The sequence below is a fragment of the Indicator indicator genome, chromosome Z, assembly GCF_027791375.1.
Source record: "Indicator indicator isolate 239-I01 chromosome Z, UM_Iind_1.1, whole genome shotgun sequence".
Taxonomy (NCBI): domain Eukaryota; kingdom Metazoa; phylum Chordata; class Aves; order Piciformes; family Indicatoridae; genus Indicator; species Indicator indicator.
Window position 1 is genome coordinate 61,404,356 of NC_072053.1, and position 15,628 is coordinate 61,419,983.

General features: G+C 41.7%; 1 protein-coding gene across 1 annotated transcript in view; it reads right to left on the reverse strand.

Moving 5' to 3' along the window:
* Nucleotides 1-15,628, reverse strand: part of MAN2A1 (mannosidase alpha class 2A member 1) — a 140,121-nt gene that overhangs the window by 108,250 nt on the left and 16,243 nt on the right. The window contains exon 3 of the mRNA XM_054397387.1: nucleotides 3,171-3,315. Within this exon, the coding sequence (XP_054253362.1) occupies nucleotides 3,171-3,315 (145 nt within the window). The remainder of the gene's footprint in view (nucleotides 1-3,170; nucleotides 3,316-15,628) is intronic.

Below are 15,628 nucleotides of genomic sequence, written 5' to 3' on the forward strand. Positions count from 1 at the left end.
AATGTCCTCAATTAGTCCTTCTTTATTAGTTAATGCAAGGTCCAGCAGTGCACCTCTCCTTGTTGGTTCCTCCACTACTTGCATCAAGAAGTTATCATTGATACACTGCAAGAGCCTTCTGGACTGGCTGTGCCTGGCTATGTGAGTTTCCCAGCGAATACCAGGATGATTGAAGTCACCCATGAGTACCAAGGAGTTTGCTGTACAGGCTACCTCCAGTTGACTGTAGAAGGCCTCATCAACATCATCCTCTTGGTTTGGTGGTCTATAGTAGACACCTACAACAATTTCACCTCCTTTCCCACATCCCTTAATTCTTACCCACAAGCTTTCAACCTGTTCTGCCTCCCCACCTTGGATAGAACTCAGCAGATTTCAGTTGCTCTCACACACAGAGAACAACTCCCCCACCTCGTCCTGCTGGTCTATCCTTCCTGAACAGTACATAGCCATCCATGACAACACTTCAGTCTCTCAATTATCTCTCTCAAAACACCTTATGATGTCTCTCAAGTAAGGTCAGCCTCAGAATTAAAACAAAAAGCAGCCTAATACCGTTTTTCACTTTTGTAGTTGGCATAGTATAAACCAGAAAAAGACAGAAAGCCACCTGGAACATGCTTGTACTGAAACATTCACAGAATCACAGACTTGTTAGGGTTGCAAGGGACCCCAAGGATTGTCTAAGCAACCGCACTGCCATGGCCAGGGACACACTCCATCAGATCATGCTGCTCAGCCTCACGGTGTTGGTTTTAGCAAAAGTCTGTAACAGCCCGTATTTCTGCTTTCTTCAATGATGCTCTCAGCAACAGTTTATTTCCTTTCCTTTTTTTTTTTTTTACATAGCTTCCTAAATGAGTGAAAATTGGTGTTTTATTTACCTATTTTTTCTCAGTTTTGTGGAAGATGGAAGGAGATCAGGTGCCTTTTTTTCTTGAGCTCGGGTTCTCTTTATTATCCCCTTCCCTTATGCTTCTAAATTGTGTTAAATATCATTATCTGGTCTTTAAATTACAGCCAGGGAACTCCATTGACTATGGGCTAGGATGATGAAGGGGCCTGACTGAAGTAGTTTCTTCTCTAACCACACTATGGACATAGAGTGTATCGCCAGTAAGTTCACAGATGACACCAAGTTAAGTGGGAGTGTTGATCCACAGGAGGGGAGGGAGGCTCTACAGATGGACTTAGATTTGATCTATGGGCCAATGTTAACAGTATGAGCTCCAACAAGGCCAAGTGCCACATCCTGCACTTGGGCTGTAACAACCCCATGCAATGCTACAGGCTTGGGGAAGTGCAGCCAGAAAGCTGCCTGGCAGAAAAGGAGCTGGGGGTTCTAAGTGACAAGCAGCAGAATGTGAGTCAGCAGTGTGGCCATGTGGCCAAGAAAGGCAATGGTATCCTGGCTTGTATTAGAATTAGTGTACACAGCAGGAGTAGTAAAGTGATTGTCCCCACATACTTCGCACTGGTGAGGCCACCACTCAAGTGTTGTGCCCAGTTTTGGGCACCTCAAAACAAGAGAGATGCCAAGGTGCTGGAGTGAGTGAAGAGGAGGGCAACAAAGCTGGTGAAGGGCTTGGAAAATAAATCTTATGAGGAGTGATTGAGGAAGATGGGATGTTTAATTTGAAGAAGAGGAGGCTAAATGGAGACCTTATTGCTCTCTACAGCAACCTGAAGGGACATGGTGAGAGGTTGGTGCTGGTCTCCTCTCAAAGGTAATCAGTAATAGAACGAGAGGGAATGGCCTCAAACTGCAACAGCGTAGGTCTAGACTGGACATCAGGAAAAAGATTTTCATAGAAAGAGTAGTCAGACGTTGGAATACATTGCTCAGGGAGGTGGTTGAGTCACCAACCCTGGATGTTTTTAAAGGTCATTTAGATGTGGTGCTTGGGGACATGGTTTAGGGGTGAACTTCATAGAGCAGGGTTAATGGTTGGACTTGATGATCCCAAGGGTCTTTTACAACCTGAATGATTCTGTGGTTCTGTGAAGTCCAAGGTCAGGAAGTGAAAGACCACAAGAAAGGCAGGAGCATGAACCAAGTACTACATAAAGGTGTGCAAAGGCAAAGTTTGTCAGACAAAAAGATGTTGACTGTGATTATCTACCACCAGTGATTACAGAAAGATGGGAATATAGATGTAAAGAAGAAAGCAGAAGGCTAGAGGTTAGAAAGGTAAAGGTTAGTTTCAAAGACTCATTCCAGAATGGCAACAGAAACTAGTTAGTTCTTCATGAAGTCCTGATGAGACACCACAGAGGAAATCAACCTAATATATTCTGTTTTGGAATACAGTCACAGAAGGCATGTAAATTACAAAGACGTTTTTCTTTTTTAAAAGATGAAAACAAAATTACTAGTACTGTGAGAAAAAGAACCTGCAAAAACTAAAAAACAAAGTACTACAAACAACAAATTAAATTGTTAGATATAACAGTAGCAGAGTTTAAAATCAGTGAAATCATTGATTTCCAAAAATAACAAGCAGCTTGACCAGCTTTCATAGTCAGCATGCATGTACCAAGTGTATATTATAACAGTAAAATTCACTGCTTTTTTTGTGTGTTTTACAGTCATCTCAAAATAAAGTGACCCTTTTTTTTTTTGTACAGTAAACATCCACGTGGGCATAAGAAGTGAAGTTATATAAGCATACCTATGTTTCACTTTAGATCCAGGTTTTATATTATCCCCCTGTAGGTTTGGGGCAGGGGTGTACACAAAACAGTAAAGAAAGTGTTAGAGTCAAAAAAATCCCATCTTTCAAAAAGCAGATGTCTCTAGCACAGGCTATGAGTTAATCATCTGTTGCAGTTTAGAAAGGCAAAATAAAAATAGGTTATATTTAATGCAGCGAAGAATAAACTGATTGGGTTACAGCAGGATGAACACATAAAATCTCTATTACCTTCCCAATATCCACTCTGAAGTTCTAATCCAGTTAATAAGTAAGTCCCTGCACAATTTCGATCATAACAGTTGTCACTTAAGTCAGTGGCACTTGAATTGTACACCTGCTTAACTATCCTGGTAGACTTAAATCTACCATTTTAAGTAGTGTACTTAAAAAAAAACCAAATCTTAACAGAAATGGCAACATATTTTTTAACTCAATAGCCTCCAGGCACCAAAATCAATACAATCAAAAATTTACCTGGGTCATTGTGTGAATGAGGTACAACAAATACTTGTAGTGGTTCACTGTCCCATTCATTTTCATTGTATGTAATATCAAATCCTTGTTTCCACACACCACCATCTGGGTTATCAAAAGGAAGAACGTCATAGACATCCAGCATCTAAAAGAATAAAAGGAAGATTACATGAATTCACAAAAACAGTTCTGCTCTTAAAAGCCAAAGCTGCCTTCACCAAAAATGGATCCACTTGCTCGTTAAACAGGGAGAGATAACATCAAAGGAATATAAAACTGATAAATGAGAGCAAGTTTCCAGTCACAGCAGGACACCAAAAGAGACACAGCTGGCAGGAAGAGAAGCAGTTGGCAGACACTGTTCTGAGGAAACTGAAGTTGATTAGATAAACAGAAGTACTAAGAAATTTAAGTCACAAAAATTATGACAGCTTACAACAGCATTGAGGCAGAAGGACTATTACACAGAATAGCACAGAAGACTAATCAGGGAAAAGCAGAAGATGAAGATGACAAACTAAACAAGAAAGAAGGGATGACAACGTAAGACAGACTGGGGCAAAAATCAGACGTCAGACTTAAAGGGAACTGAAAGAAACTGTCACAGGAAAACTGCTGCCAATTGCTGTAACAAAGCTCCTTACCTATTTACAGTTGCCAAGTACCCTAATTATACAAGGGAGGACATATTTCACAGAATCACAGAATTGTCAGGGTTGGATCATTTAGTTCCAACTCCCCTGCCATGGGCAGGGACACCTTCCACTAGATCATGTTGCCCAGAGCCATGTCCAGCCTGGCCTTAAAAAATTCCAGGGATAGGGCTTTCCCCACTTTTTTGGGCAACCTGTTCCAGTGTCTAACCACCTTCATGGTGAAGAAATTCTTCCTAATGTCTAATCTAAATCTACCCTCCTCTAGCTTGGATCCATTCCTCCTAGTCCTATCACTATCCAACACCAAGTCCCTCATCAGCTTTCTTGTAGGCCCCCTTGTGAGAGGAATGGGTTAACCTGTGTTTGACCAGAAGTATCCAGCTGGCCGACAAGAAAGGCTGAAACTATGAAAAACAGAGTCTGCAAGTTCCTGCTTTATAAACAAAGTAGGGGCTAGGAATTCACTATCAACTTGGGAGACCACAGATGACCTCCAAAAGCTCCACAGAGGTCAAAAAAGCCCTAGAGGAAGATGAAGGGGAGGAAGGCCATTGCTGGTCAGGGGTGAAGGCGACCCCTAAGTGGGTTGTGCACATGGGTGGGAGGGAATGTGAGTTATGCAATACATTGTGCAATAAGGAGGACCTCTCTTCTCCTCAGTCTAGCCTCCTGCAACGTCCCAGGCCAGTGTCATGGGACACTGGCTTTATGTAAGCCAGGTATCTCTAATGGCAGGACTGGAGCCACTGTGCCAATCCTACAGACAGGACCTTGTTGTTGCAGGGATGCCCACTTGGATGGGTGCCGGCCAGCTTCACCATTTTGCAATCTCCAGGACCGTCGTGTTGCTCATTAGCTGGCTGGGGTGCGCTTTACTTTCCACTTGTGCCTTACTTTCAGTTTGTGCCTTACTTTCTGTTTTCATGCCTTGCTACAATTTTACATAACCTCATCTGCCTTTTCAATAAAAGAAAGCCGTGCCTGGACAGCACCTGTGGTATGTGTGCTAATTCCTGAACCCCAAAGAACACACTAAAACACCCCGTCACATGCTGGAAAGACACAATAAGGTCTCCTTAGAGCCTTCTCTTCTCCAATCTGAACAACCTCAGCTCTCTCAGCCTGTGCTCATAGGAGAGGTGCTCCAGCCCTCTGATCATCCTCGTGGCCCTTCTCTGGACATATTCCAGCATACCCATATGTTTCTTGCAACAGGGGCTCCAGAACTGGACAGAGTACTCCAGGTGGGAGTCTCACCAGAGCGTCACAGAGGGGAAGAATCACCTCCCTCAACCTGCTGGCCACATTTCTCTTGATGAAGCCCAGGATATGGCTGGCTTTCTAGGCTGCAAGTGCACACTGACAGCTCATACTGAGCTTCTCATGCACCAGCACCCCCAAGTCCTTTTCTTCAGGGCTACTCTCAAGCCAGTCACTGCCCATCCTTGCTGATAAAGGGCTTAGCTGCATTCTGCAGTAAGTCTATTTTGGACCTAGCTATATCCTCACATATACCACCCTAGGTGCCTACTGCTGCCAACACCTGGGCACCTGCACCCATTATATTCCACCTTCACCTCTGGGAAACACTTATTTAGAGAATAGTTAATAAAGTATACATTCATCACAACTCATCACAAGTTTCACTTTTGTTTACCAAAAAAAAAATTCCAACACCAACATCAATGAAATTCAACCCCTTGTTCTTTCAGCTCATGACAACGAAAGAATCCCAAATTATTTCACTCTACTGACATCCAATCCACTACCACACCCAATCACTATCCTTTTATCTCTCATTCCTCAAGCCCCAGGCTGAGTGCTAAAAAGGACTGCAGTGAGATGACCTTGGTTGGGTTGGCATCCAGCAGGAAGGCAGGGTCAACTCACCACAGACCTTTAGCTTAAGATACAAAACGATGTAACATTAGGTGGGTATACAAGCCATTGCAATCCAAGAACTAACAGAACCACAGTTCAGCCTATGATGTCCATAAACTAGACACTTATGGCAAGTATGAAGATCTTCTTGTCATGTCACTACTCCACCAGGATTGTTTCCACCTTCGGACAACACTGTTTAATGGAAAATACAGCTACAATACTTGCCATTTTGTGTGTCCAGCTTGCAGGGACCAAGAAAGAGTTACACTGAAGTTTGCCCAATAGCACTTTTTTTTTGTTTTTCTACAATTTCATTTTGAGAAATTGTGATTTTTCTGTGAAATTCATCCTTCTGAAGAAAATTAAGTGAACACTCTGTAAATCTGCCAGTTACCAATGAGTGAGCTTAAGACTAATAAACTCTTTTGATATTTCAACCATGAAAATGTATTTGTTTAAAAAGTAACAACTCATGAAACCGTCCACATTCCCTTGAGTTTTTTCACAGATGGAGGCTGAATTTTACAACCAACTTTCTGCAGTCTGCCAGATATCAATTTTTACAGTCCTTATAATATTACATAATAATATCATTATTACAATACATTAATTTTCCCCCTATCATGTATTACCCTACAACTATCTCAAACCATGGTCCCATGATGATGAGCTCAGAAGCTGGAAACCGCAATTCTTGGAAACTGCAGATCTTGGAGTCTTAATCAAAAGTTATCTGAAATAACTGACTCAATGACCTGATCATCATTTAGACAGGTTTGTCATTTGCCATAGCCCTGGATTAAGATGTCAAAGCACTGTAAAAGCCTGTTGTGGCAGTTTAGGCTGGGTGCCTCCTGTTACTGCTACATAAGCTACACCTCCGGTGTCCCAAATGTCCAACCCAGTAAGGTGGACACAGGAAACGGCGTATTTCTACCCATAAATCCTGCCCCCTATAAATCCATCTGAAAAGTCATTCTCTTCCTCTTTCTTCCTTCTCTGCTCCTGTGGGAGATGCTTCTCTATCAGGTAATGGTGGGGGAGTATCTCAAGACCTCTTACGCCTGTCTAGGCCTAATGCCAGGAGGAGAAAGGAGGGGAGGGCAGTCCCAGACCTGGCCAGCCTGAGACTTGCCTAGCAGTGGAGGGGGAAGAAAGAGCCCTGGGGGTTTGGGTATACCCTCAGGTGGGGAGAAGGGAAGAGTTGGGAAGCCTTTGCATGTTATGTAAGGGACTCTGTACGCTTTGGGATGTTCTTGGCACTATGCTTGTAGTTTTTATAGTTTCACCAATTACTTTTCCATTTAAACTTTCCATCACTCTCCAATCCATTTGTGTGAGTGTCATTCTTTTGTCCGTCTTGGGGCAAGAGAGGATCTGTATGGCCTCAAACCAGCAAACCTGTCCAACTGACTGACTACCACCCCTAATTTTTTCCCTGGGGGTACCAACAATACTGACAGAGGCAATCTGAACTTCATCAGAAGTTACTGCAGAGCTTTGAGGGTAGTAATTAAGGTCATGGAGGCCCAGGTGGTGTCCTTTTCAATGCCACCAATGAGGGTTAGGGGTGTGAGAGGACACTGATAGCACACATCAATAAGTGACCCTCAGAGCAGATACTGGAAACAGGTTTTAGGGTTCTATGACCATGGGACCCTGTGTGTAAGTCACCATCTGCTTAGGAGAAATGAGATCCTTCTCACTGACTGAGGCAAAGGTATCTTTGCTGGGAGGATGGCTGACCTGCTATGGAGAGCTTTCAGCTAGAAAGAAAGGCTGGCAGAGAGAGTTACAAGCAGCCCTGTGACTGACAGGAGTGATGAGATACAGAACGATGAAGCTCTGCCTGTGGATGGATGAGAAGCCAACTGTGAGCCTATGGGCAAGGACTAAAAAGCAGACTGGCATGGGTGACTGTCTGCTATATGCCACCTGAGCTGGAACAACAAGTGTATGAGGCCCCCCCACTGACAGATAGGAACTTCTCATTTGCAGGACCTGGTCCTTATGACGATCTTAAACTACCCTGTCATGTACAGGAGGGACAACACCATAGGATATAAGCAATCCAGGAAGATCCTGGAGTGCATTAATGACAAATTCCTAACTCAAGTGATACAGAAGCCAGTGAGGAAAGAGACTCTGCTGGACCTCTTACTTGCCAACAAGGGGCTTGTTAGGGTTGTAGAGGTCAAAGGCAGCTGTGGCTAGTGACAATGAAATGGTCATTTGGGATGAAATCTGGGATCCTAAGAGAAAGGACCAGGACAAAAAAGCAAGATCACATCACTAGACTTCAGGAGAGCAAAGTTTGGCCTCCTTTTTTTGGCAGAGTCCAAGAGGATAAAACCCTGGAAGGAAAAGGGACCCAAGAAAGCTAGTTAATAACCAACAACCACCTCATCTTAGCTCAAAAGCATTTCATCTCAACAAGTAGGAAGTCAGGCAAAAATGCAAGGAGGCCAGCATGGATGGAGCTCCTGACAAAACTCAAACACAAAAAGCAAACCTACAGAGAGTAGAAGCAATGACAACTAATGTGGGAGGAATACAGAAACATTGTCCAACCATCCAGCAATGAAGTTCGGAAAGCTAAAGTCCAAATAGAAATGAATCCTGACAAAAACATCAAAGGCAACAAGGGTTTCTGTAAGCAGACAGCGATAAAAGGAAGGCTAAGGCTTGCTGCTGAACGAGACAGTGGGCCTGGTGACATAAGACGTGGAAAAAAGGCTGAGCTATGGAATATCTTTTTTTGCCTTTGCCTTTACTAGCAAAACAACTTAATGAAAGCCAGGTGCCACAGGCCAGGGGAAAAGTGTGGAAGAAGGAAGATGTGCCATTGGTGGGGAAAGGGCCAGGTCAAGGAATATTAAATAAACTGGACATATATATGAGTCCATGGGCCACAGTGGTATGCACCCACAAGTACTGAGGGGCTCCCTGTCTGATGTCACTGCAAGGCTATTCTGAAAACCTTTGAATGATCTTCATGATTAGGAGAAATGCACAAGGACTGGAGGAAAGTAATGCAAACCCTATCTTCAACAACAAGATGAAGGAGATTGCAGGGAACTGCCAGCCTCACCTTAACCCGTGGGAACGTGATGGACCACTTAAATCTGGGAAACCATTTCCAGGCACATGAAGGACAAGAAAGTCAACAGAAATAGTCAACATGGATTCACTAAAGGCAAGTAGTGCTTGACTAACTTAAAAGAATTCTATTATGAAATGACCAGTCTGGTAGAAGAGAGCACATCCACGTATATTTTCTACCTCAATTTCTGCAAGGCTTTTTGCACTGCCTCCTGGATCATCCTCTTAGTGAAGCTGCTAGTGCATACGGCAGGATAAGTCCACATTGAGATGGACCAAAAAGCAGCTGAACAGTCAGCCCAGAGGGTGGTGATTGGTGGCATAACATCTAGATAGAGGGCAGTAATCAGTGGTATACTCTGGGGTCACTAATGGGTCCAATTATGCTTAGTATCTTGGTTAATGATTTCAGTGATGAGGAAGAGTGCACCTTCATCTGTAGATGACACCAAACTGGGAGGAGTAACTGATACACCAGAGGGGCATCCCTATACAGAGATTGACAGGCAGGGGAAATGGGCTGACAGGAATCTCATGAAGTTCAATGAGACAAAGAGCAAAGTTCTGAAACCTGGAGAAGAACAACTCCGAGCACCATTACATGTTGCAACTAGCCCATCTGGAAAACACCTTTCCAGAAAATTACCTGGGAGGCTCAGCAGATGCCAAATTGAACATGAGACAGCAATGAGATCATAGGCTGCGTAATGAATGTTGCCATCAGGTCAAGGGAGATGATCTTTCCCCGCTATTCAGAAGTGGAAGACCACATCTGGAGTCCAGTTCCAAGTTCTTTAGTACAGGGGAGATACGGACACACTGGTAGGAGTCCAGCAAAGGGGCACTAAGTTGATTAAGGAATTGGAGCAGGTCCCACATGAGGAATGGCTGAGAGACTGGAATTGTTTAGCCTAAAGAAGCCTTGAAGAGATCTTATCAATGTGTAAAACTAACTGAAGGAAGAGTGCGGAGAAGGACAACCCAGATTATTTCCAGTTAGACATGAGGCAATAGGCACAAATTAAACTACAAAAGATTCCTCATGAACATAAGAAAATACATTTTCAATGTTGTAGCAGTTTTAGGCTGCGCCTAGAAAATTTTCCACAGATCCTTAAAGTAGAAAGTAGTAGAATGTAAATAAATTGCCATTGGATCTAAAAAGGAAAATAAGGTCTAAATAATCCCATTGGTCTGAAATCTAACATAAAGAGTTTTGTAAACTAACTCTTCCTCTTTTTGACTTCCTTCACACTAGCAGATACTAACTGGTGCTTCTGCTGGCTTGATGATCTTGGCTGCATTTCTTTGTTGTGGTTAAGTACTAACAGCTACTCTTAGCTCTTCTTTCTCTTGTCCCACATACAGGGGGAAAGGGCAGGAAGAGGAGGAAACTTTTGGTAATCCCCTGGTTTTGTCCAGGAGGCTTCTTGTGTTGTCTATAAATTGTAAACACATGTAAATATTGTATATTTTGTACATATTCATTGCATTTAATATTTGTAGATTTTAGTGTGCCCGTAAATACAGTTTCATTTGTTTCCAACTGAGGTGGTCTAGCAATTTTATTTTGGGGGTTAATTTCAACCCACTACTGAGCATGTGTTACTCAGATATTGTACAGTCTCCATCTATGGAGATACTCAAAAGCCATCTGGACATGGTCCTGGGCAATCTAGATGATCCTGCTTGATCAGGGTATTGGACCAGATGATGTCCAGACATCCCTCCCAACTTCATGTTTCAGTCATTCTACATTTCAAATGTTAACCAGAAGCAGTTAAAAACAGCCAAGAAAAAAAAAATTAGAGGTCAAAAACTTCCACTGGAATAAACTGAAGCCAGATGAGGCTGAAATCACTGCACTTACACCAAGACATCCAGAAGACAGATACTAAGTCATTTTTATCTTTCATATTACACCATCCTCAGTATGATTTGTGCAAAGGATTAATTGCATATTACATCTTCACTTGACCATGTTACATAACAGCAAGTGAAGAATAAGCTCCAAGCAGCTAGTCAAAAAGAAAGTAAGTTAGAGGTGATTATTTCTTGGACATATTTTCATTTAATTTCTAAGTACAAAAATACTGATATAGTAAGCAAGGACTTTTTATCAACAATAGGCATAGAAAAATTCAGAAAGGATGCTGCCTGTTTTCTGAAGCACTCATAATGAAGACAGTCATATTACAAGTTCTTCAATCAAAACACTTGAAAACTTAATTAGTCTTTTATTCTGTTTGGTCTTATTCTTTCTGCATTCAAACAGATGAAGTAACACAAGTTTTGGGCAAACGACAATATTTACTACTGTGAACAGTAAACTACTGCATAGAGGAAATAAAAGCACGGTTAGTGTATTCTCAGGTCAACTTTTTAAGGAATTATCCATGATTCGTTTTTAAAAGGAGTAACACTACTAAGCATAACGTTACATGCTTCAGTAGTTGAAAGAGACACACCTCACTACATTAGTTAAAAGACCTTCCAGTTCAGCATGATGGCTGTTGAGAATTCTGTCTTTTTTTAGCATAAATTCCAGATTCTTCTTGAACTAAAAAGCATCAGGTCAAACACATATTTAATCCAGAATTCTTAATTTTGCTGGTTATTACCTAGCTCCATTTTTATATTTTGGAAAATATATACATTAATTTGCTATTTAATTTGAATTATATCAGTTCTCAGTTCAGTGTTATTTCAGTGGCCAGCTCTATTATAATGTGCTACCTAATTACAAACACAAGCGTACAATTTCTTGAATTACAACTCCTCCATAAAAAAAATCCTTTAGCTGTACTATCCAAGAGTCTTTTGAGTCTTGTGTTATTAGTGACTTGTTTTGTCCAATTTATATAAAGAAAATATATCTGAGTAGCAAGTCTTGGTAATATTTGCCACTGAAATATTACAAAGTTTTTTAATCCATATTTGAATGTATTCTCATAAAGGTTTCTCCATTATGGGAGACTTCAATGGACTCGATTTATTCAGTGAAGCCTCTTTTACCTTCATATTCTAAAGTGATTTGTGTTTAAATACTGTCTCACCTATATAAGCTCTTCTTTCTAGTCTCATTTCATTCTCATGCATCCACTTAAAAGACAAACACAGAGAAAGTAAGGTCCAAATCCATGTTTAAGTTAACATTTACAAATAGCAGACAATTAACACTTACAAGCTGGTTTAGAATTTAAAACATACTGATTAAAACAAAGAAACAAAAAAACCCACCACCCAAATACTTCAAATGCACTACTCAGAATTTCACGGTCTTTATGGCAAAATCTTGAAGAACAGAAATTAACTGAGCTTGCAGAATACCTCAGGCTTGGGAAAATACTAAATAGTAAAACCGTATTCAAATGGAATAATTTAGATGATCTCATTAAAGTTGTGTTATAGGAATTCTAAAAAGTCAGAGTCTCAGACTACATGTTGAAATGTGGGTCACACAGCATGAGAAACTGTATAAAGACACAGAACTAAAATAGCACTAAAGTGACTAAAGCAGTAACACAAAGAACTTTAGAGCTCTCCCTTCCTATGCAAGACAAGGGAAGAAAGTGTGAGTAGGGGAACAGAATTAAGAACTTTCCTGTTTCAGTACATGGACAAAACTTTAAAAGTCAACAAAATTATCAAAAAGTAGTTTATCTACCACTACCTACCATTAGGTAGGTCGGTACATTAGCTGATAGCAGGCATATGTTCTGACATTCTGCAAACGGAAAGCAAAACATGGGAACAGATTAAGCTTTTCATTGTGTGGTAGTTTTAGGCTGTGCCTAGAGATTTTTGCACAGATCTTGAACAGAAAGTGCTAGAATGTAAATAAATCACCACTGGATATAATAAGGAAAATAAAAAAAAAAAGTTGTAAGTAATGCCATTGGAAGGACTACAAACATAAAAGCTAGCTTGCTAAACTAATATTTTTCTTTCCAACTTCCTCACTCTGGCAGATACTAACTTGTGCTTCTGCTGACCTTGAATGCGTTCCTGTTGTGGTTAAGTAACTAACAGCAACTCTCTGCTCTTTATCTTGTCGGGTGTACGGGGGAGGAAAGGGAACAGGAAGGTAGTAGTCACTAGTAGTCCCCTGGTTTGTCCAGGGGTGGTTCTTGTGCTGTTTATAAATTGTAAATATGCATAAGTATTGTATATTTTGTACATACTCATCGCATTTCATATTTAGATTGTAGTTTTCTTGTAAATACACCTTCATTTGCTTTCTAACTGAGCTGGTCAGGCAATTTTATGTTGGGGGGTAATTTCAACCCACCACATTGTAATTAACTGGTCCTTATCCAACTGTGGGACATTGCTCAATTGATTGATTAATTAGTGCTCAGATTAAGGAAGCCAAAATGAAGCTGTGGAGCTCGGTGAAGGCAATGTTTGTGGGTGCTGATGATTATTGCCTTGGTCTTGTCAATCATCTGAAATATGGTAACTTTTCAGTACATACTCCACCCAAGTTTCTGGAATTTACATTCTCTGTAACTGTGAGTTATTTAAGTGATTTGAATCCTACAATGGTTTGTCTTCTATGCTTCAATTTGCTGTCTTTAGTTATATTAGGGTTGGCTGTAGCTTTGTGGAGAGAAAAACTAGGCAAGTGTTTACCTTTTACGCAGGCAGTGGTAGGGAGCTAAGAGTTAACAAAGAAGCTGGTTCAGATAATAGTGGGGGAGGGGGAAGAAGACAGAAGTGGCATGTGAAAAATATGTGTGGCAACAATCCCTTTAGAAAGGGAGAGAAAATGCCCAGATCACTGCTTTCCCACTGACCCAGAAATATGGAATAAAGAGGCAATATGGGTACCTCTGGTACAAGACAGCAGGATAAACCCTTAGCGCAGGCAGGAACGAGCCATGGCAGCGCCGTCGAAAAGCCAGTAAAGGGGTGCAGCTGTCAGCTCAAATGGTGCTGGCAGCAGTGGTGACCCAAGCGCTCGCTAGCCCTGCACAAGCAGCAGCTGTACCTGGAATTCCTGTCCCGACAGCGGTGGCAAGCTTGGGTGCACCTGTAAACACAGCACTCCCAGCAGTTTCGTCAGCAGTCCCTACCCAGCAACAAATGGCAGCAGCAAGCACTGCAGTGAGCAATCATCCATACTGTAAAATTGCTAGTAGGTGGAAGAATTGCTCTGTGTTAAACACAATATGAACAGCGTATACTGTATAAGGGTGCCAGCAGACCTCACACCAGCAGCACTAATGCTGGCAGCAGTGACTCCAATGGTAGCAGCCATCACCGGGGCTGAGGCGGAAGGTGGACTTCCACCTGCAGCAGCTGGAACGGAAGCATGTCCTGCAGCGGCAGCAGGGTCCCAAAGAGCACCCTGTGACACTCTTCCTACACCAACTGCTTCTGCGGATCCAGCTGTGTTTTCCAAGCAGCACCGGTGTCTGTAAAGTTGGTTGCTGCTGTCGAAAAGGATCCTTCTGATCCAGTTCCAACTCCTCTGCCACATAAAGCAAAGGCAAACAAACCGGTCTTAGATGACCCCTTTTAATACTTCTCAAATGCAGACAAGTCAAGAAAGCCAAGGGAAGTGAACGAGGTGATAGTGATCAAAGAAAGGAGGAGAAAAAGAAAGTTTGTCTTAAAGATCTTGCTGAATTAATGAAGCCACCAATAGATGATGGAGATGCAAAACAGGGTAAGAATTCTAAGAGATCAGGAACCAAGGAAGGTGCTTCTGAACTTAAGGTGGTCAAACAGGGGCTTCTAGCAGGGAGTCCTGGGAGACAGCAGGATGAAGAAGATGAGGATGACAAAGATGAGAATGATGATAGAGATAAAGATGATATACAGTCAGCTAATACACCCAGGCAGGAAATTAGGTATGTAAGAAAAGATTATCTCAGAGGAGACACTGAACCAATAATGAGTTGGTTGGGAAGATGCTATGACACAGGCACACCTGCTTTAGTAGTATGTCACAAGTCCGCAAAACAGCTCAGAACTCTTGCAAAGGATTCTGGGATCAACAAGTATATAGGGAGTTGCATTGGTAAAATTTCTCTGTAGGCACACTTTTCATTGGCTGTGGTGATGCAGTATCCATCCAGGGACGATCTACCCAGAGAGATGGACTACAATAGATGAAGGAATTAAGCATTTGAGAGAATTTGCTGTGAGAAAATTATTTATGGAAATCATGGTACCCTGAATCCTGATGAAATTCCTGTAGGAACAGGTCTTGCCAAGAAACTCATTAAACTTGCTCCTCCTAATTATGCTAGTATTTTGACAAGCAGAATTGTGGCAAGAAACTATGGTGGAGCACCTCCTACTGTTGATTATTTTAGTGACCAAATAAGACAATTGGAGGATAGTCTCACACATGTTTCTTTGGTCTCAGCCACTGAAACTCTGACTGGAAAGATTGAGGGTTGCATGAAAGAATGGAAAGAGGAATTTTAAACCTCCATATCCAAATATCAAGATAACATATCCAAGAATTTAAACCATCACATTTTCACCTCAACATTCACAACTGACATTTATTGTAACTTATTCCTAATGCATTTCTAAAATTATTTCTAAAAAAGCACATCACTTAACATGGTAACAGATTGTACAAGGAATAACTTGTTCACAATTTAGTAACTTGAAACATGCCATCATAGGTTAGAATAACAGAATGTTAGGGTTTTGAAAGGACCTCAAAAGATCATCTAGACCAAGCACCCTGCCAAAGCAGGATCACCTAGGGCAGGCCACACTGCAACACATTCAGTAGGGTTTTGAAAGTTTTCAGAGAGGGACACTCCACAATCTCTCTGCGCAGCCTGTTCC